Source organism: Berghia stephanieae, chromosome 14 (assembly GCF_034508935.2).
Source record: "Berghia stephanieae isolate SIO BIC M18660-M18661 chromosome 14, UCSD_Bste_1.3, whole genome shotgun sequence".
NCBI lineage: Eukaryota > Metazoa > Mollusca > Gastropoda > Nudibranchia > Aeolidiidae > Berghia > Berghia stephanieae.
In genome coordinates, this window is record NC_088373.1 from 15,848,683 (window position 1) to 15,854,540 (window position 5,858).

Sequence of the window (5,858 nt, forward strand, 5' to 3'; positions counted from 1 at the left end):
AGGGGAAAATGGAGGGCAAACGAAGATTGGGAAGACCTTGGCCTAGCTATATAAAGAATATTCTAGAATGGACAGAGATGAATGGAAGAAAATTATATGATACCGTAAACAGACGAAGGGAATGAGCGGACTTTTTGTCACCGCAGAGTGCGCGCAGCAGCCAACGTCAATTAGGACGACGCTGGATAGTGAGTGAGTTAGTACCTTAATTCCGGACATTGCGAGTATTTTACCTAAACGCATAGCATTAATAGCGATTCCTCACCTGTCCTTGTCCTAGAGAGATGGAATTGAACTTGTTCCCTCCGAAGCCTTTGTCCTCGGCGTACTTCAGGAGCGCCATGGTGGGGTCGGCCCCCGGGGACAGGACGAAGATGAGTGGGGTGCAGCAATTCGAATCCATGTAGCTCTTGGCCAGATCGAAGGGCGGGGGCTCCACGAATTTCTTACCCAGTTTTTCCATCACGAAGTCGGTGATGGCGAGGACAATCTGAATTAAAATAAGAGAGTTGAAAAAACCTATGAAAGCTAGGTAAGTAATATATATATATATATATATATATATATATATATATATATATATATATATATATATATATATATATGAGGGGAGTCAGTTGGCGCCAGCTGACAAGGCACAACATTCCTCCCAGACATCTCTCAACGACCTCCCTGACGATTCCAGGAACTCTGGATGAAACAACGTTGTTGGAGAAAGTGTTAAAAAAACGAGGTGGGAATATATATATATATATATATATATATATATATATATATATATATATATATATATATAATATGTGTGTGTGTGTGTGTGTGTGTGTGTGTGTGTGTGTGTGTATAGCCAAAAATCGAAAGTGATTGGATATCTGGTTCTGTCAATAATACGTATTGAAAAGTACTCTCGATAAACAATCGTCCTATCCAATGATAGCAAGCTATTGTCATTGTCCATTTCACGCTATTGAAACCGGGATAAACTCCGGCTGGCCTTCTGAAGGACTACTACAAGTATCAGCTGGAGGCGCAAAACGAAGGCTGAACTAATGGAGAAGAGGACAACATGAACACATAAGTGGACATGGCAGCCCAGAATGGACGCCGATGGAAGGGGAGGGGGGTGTCGTTGATGGACTATGCTTCTGGACGTATGAAAGTCCTATGTAGGTAAGTAAGTAAGTTAGTAAGTAAGTTAGTAAGTAAGTAAGTGAGTCAGTAAAATTCCCCATTTTCACCATGCTCAAAGCGCTTTGTAAGATTTTTAAAAATTATTTCAACTGCAAGATATGAGGGACCAACGTTCTATTTTTGATGATGATGGTAGTGGTGGTGGTGGTGATGATGATGATGATGATGATGATGATGATGATGATGATGATGATGATGATGATGATCATGGTGGTGGTGGTGATGATGATGATGATGATGATGATGATGATGATGATGGTGGTGATGATGATGATGATGATGATGATGATATGATGATAACAAAGATTTCGACGAACGACACCCCACCTTATCAGAACGGATTGTCCTGAGCACGATCATCTTCTGGAAATCGTTCAGCTTGGTGTTCCAGGGGTCTGGTAGGTCCTTCTTGTGTGGCTCTTTGGAGTTGTAGGACTCGAGCCATTCGTTGATGCCCTTGACAAAGCTCTCCCTGGAGACAGTTACAGTTACAAATACAGTGGTGGATTGTGAGTTTATTCTTTGTTATCGTTATGGTCATTATTTATAAGGTAATACTGTCTGTCTTGAGAGGGGAATGGAGGGGGGGGGGGAGAGAGAGAGAGAGGGAGAGAGAGAGAGAGAGAGAGGGGGGGAGAGAGAGAGACAGTTACAGTTACAAATACAGTGATGGATTGTGGGTTTATTCTTTGTTATCATTATGGTCATTATGGAGTCATTAATTATAAGGTAATACTGTCTGTCTTGACAGGGGAATGGAGGGGGGGGGGGGAGAGAGAGGGAGAGAGAGAGAGAGAGAGAGAGAGAGAGAGGGGGGGGGGGGAGAGAGACAACGCTCTCCCTGGAGACAGTTACAGTTACAGTGATGGAGTGTGGATTCATTATTTGTTATCATGATAGTCTTTATGGAGAAATTAATTCTAAGGTGATACTACTGTCCAGAGGGGAATGGGAGAGAGAGAGAGAGAGAGAGAGAGAGAGAGAGAGAGAGAGAGAGAGAGAGAGAGAGGGAGAGAGACAAAGCTCTCCCTGGAGACAGTAACAGTGATGGATTGTGGGTTTATTCTTTGTTATCATTATGGTCATTATGGAGTAATTAATTATAAGGTAATACTGTCTGTCTTGACAGGGGAATGGAGGGGGGGGAGAGAGGGAGAGAAAGAGAGAGAAAGAGAGCGAGAGAGAAAGAGAGAGAGAGGAAGAAAGAGGGAGAGAGAGAGAGAGAAAGAGAGGGAGAGAGAAAGAGAGAGAGAGAGGAAGAAAGAGGGAGAGAGAGAGAGAGAGAGAGAGAGAGAGAGAGAGAGAGAGCGAGAGAGAAAGAGAGAGAGAGGAAGAAAGAGGGAGAGAGAGATATGGAGAGAGAGAAAGAGAGAGAGAGAGAGAGAGAGAAAGACAGGGAGAGATATAGAGAAGAGAGGGGGAGGGGGAGAGAGAAACGCTCTCTGGAGAAAATAACAATTGTGTGTTTGACTTGTGGTGACATCACTCATTGTTATCATTATGGTCATTAATGATTAATGAACTATTACATTAATGTACTGTCCTGAGAAGGGAAGAGAGGCTCTCCCTGGAGCCAGTTACAGTTAGCCTATGGCCGTAGGGTTCGTTCATTATCTTTGTTATTGGCATTATTGATTGTTAGACTAAAACAGCAATACACGTACTGTTAATAAGGAGAAGAGTCGTAATCAATACGACCTTAATTATCATCATCATTATTAGTATCGTCATCGTTCACCATCATCATCATCATCATCATCATCATCATCGTCATGATCATCATTATTGTCATCGTACACCACCATCATCATCATCATCGTCATCATCACCATCATCGTCATCATCATTATTGTCATCATTCACCATCATCATCAATCTTCATCATTATCATCATCATCATCACCCTCATCAACGTTACCACCATCATCATCATCATCAGCATCATGGCTATCACCATCGTCAGCATCAACAACAACAACAACAACAACAACAACAACAACAGCAACCCTACCTGAAGCCTTTAAAATTCTTGAGGTCACTCATACGACAGACCTCGTCCCAGGACTTGTCCACAAGCCAGGCGGGGCCAGGGTTGGCAATTTTATTTTCTAAGCCTATACCCCCAGTTAGGAAGAACATGAACTCTTCCTGGTTGAGGTCGTTACGGGCCCTGAGTAGTGGTGGTTTGATTGGAAAGTGAAAAGTGAGGGGTGTTAGGAATAATATAACAAAACTGATTTCATTTTTGTTTAACACTACAGGCATACATACAAATATTTTCATGTTAAATATATGAAAGGCCATCCGACCTTAAGGAGTGAGAACAATATTTCTCCTCATAAAAATGACTATTTCTAGTTCATCATCATCATCATCATCATCATCATCATCATCATCATCATCATCATCATCATCATCATCATCGTCATGATTAATATTGACTGAATTTCCTTTTTGTTTTATAAAATGCTATAAATGTTCCGTTTACTTTTAAAATAATAATATACCCCCCCCCCCCCCCCACTCTCTCTCTCTCACACACTCTCTCACTCTCTCTCTCTTTCTCTCTCTCTCACTCTCTTCTCTCTCTCTCTCTATCTATTTATCTATCTCTATCTCTCTCTCTCTATCTATCTATCTATCTATATATATCTCTCTCTATTTATCTATATATCTATCTTTCCATCTATCTATCTTTCCATCTATCTATCTATCTTACACACAACCACCAATCTTTCTCTACCTCTCTCTCTCTCTCTCTCTCTCTCTCTCAAACACACACTCACGGCCACACACACATCCACACACACACACACACACCCACACCCACACATAACTATTTACTCTTTCTTTTCTCTCACATTTCTCCCTTGGTACCACAATAACATTCAAGAAGTACCCAGCTATCTTGTTTGAGTTACCAAACTCCCAACCCCACAGCCCTTCCTGAAACGACGATTACTACATAATATCAATATCAAATGGTTGATTTTAACGACAATAGTGGATGTCATAGTAGAATCACCAGAGGAAATTAGAAGTCACAAAACACCGATGGTATCGTTTTACGAACCAAACAAGACACGTATTTTTTCCCTCTTTAAGTCACTAAATAAATGACAAAAAAAAATTGTAAAAACTCCAGGGGCCAGATTCATGGACCGAGACTATGATGATAGTGCGAGACGTAATCTCCATTGTGGCGGACTAAAACGCGTTACGAGCTAGTCCGACTCTATGAATAGCTTACTTTTCGTAGGCTCGGACTTCCCCAAGTCCAGGACTACGATGCCTAAGACTTTGTTTTAGTCCGAGACTATCATAGTCTCGCTCCACGAATCAGCCAAAAAAATGAGCCAATATGAGCTAATATAATACATTTCCTTTTCTTATCTAAGTTTACCTGAAGAAGGCAAAAGGCCGAAACGTCATGTTGTGTTGTATCTTTTACAAGAGTCACCTTTACTCCCTACCTCTGTAGTTATCTCTGAACAATGAAAATAAGACTAAGCATGCATCCCCCACCCCCACCTCTTTCATTAAAATTTATGTATGGGTCTACTCGATGCATTTATTTATTCATTTATCATGCATTTATATATTTATTTACGACACGTTGTCTTAACGTAACGTTGTGCCGGATTGAACAAGGTAATCTAATTTTGTTATTTTTAAATTGATTGTATGAAATTTTAGTCATCTAAAAATCATTTTATTGGAAAGGAGAAATGTAGCATTTTTAGCTACAAATACCGGAAAATTATTTTTTTTTAAAATTTAATTTTTTAGGACATAGTCCAACTTCAAACTTGTTTGAGGCGATGGGTCACTTCATTTCAATCATTTATTTATTTATTTATTTATTTATTTAACCATTTATTATTTATTCATTTATTTATTGATTATTTATCTATCCATGTAACAATCCATTTATGTAATTTCATATCTATTTATTATGCTCTTTGTTCTATTTATATTTTATTCATTGTCTTGAAATTAATATCATTATCAATTTGCAATATATTCATATTTCATATGTGTCTGTCTCTTTCTCATTTATTTATCAATCTATCGATCAATTTATCATGATGCAATTATACATTTATATAATTATTTGTTCCTTTTTATTGTTATTTTCTATATTATCATTGATTAACTTCCGGTGGAGTTGTTCATGGTGATATATTTGCTTTACGATGTTTACACCTTCCTGTCGCTTTTATGATCCTGCCTCTGAGTGTGCTTGTGTGTGTGTGGGAGGGAGGTGTAGGGGTGTGTGGAAGTGTGCGTGTGCGTGTGTGTGTGTGTGTGTGTGTGTGAGAGAGAGAGAGAGAGATAGAGAGAGAGAGAGAGAGAGAGAGAGTATGTTTGGCTTTTCGAAACTGTTATGAAACGTCATCTTCATTTAGTTATTTATATCATTTATCATTTTGGTGTTTATATATTGTTATTTTATTAATGTGTTTATGTTTATGTATTGTATTTTTAATTTCAAACATTGTAAGCCAAATGGACTTAATCGATTATAATATTATTATTATTATTATTATTATTATTATTATTATTATTATTATTATTATTATTATTATCATTATCATTATTATTATCATTATTATTATTATCATTATTATTATTATTATTATTATTATTATTATTATTATTTTTATTTT

General features: G+C 38.2%; 1 protein-coding gene across 1 annotated transcript in view; it reads right to left on the minus strand.

Annotated features, from left to right (window-relative positions):
- Window positions 1–5,858, minus strand: part of LOC144959508 (dynein axonemal heavy chain 12-like) — a 132,161-nt gene that overhangs the window by 28,839 nt on the left and 97,464 nt on the right. The window contains exons 64-66 of the mRNA XM_078892123.1: window positions 3,200–3,358; window positions 1,516–1,660; window positions 266–490 (exon numbers count right to left, since the gene is read on the minus strand). Of these exons, the coding sequence (XP_078748249.1) occupies window positions 266–490; window positions 1,516–1,660; window positions 3,200–3,358 (529 nt within the window). The remainder of the gene's footprint in view (window positions 1–265; window positions 491–1,515; window positions 1,661–3,199; window positions 3,359–5,858) is intronic.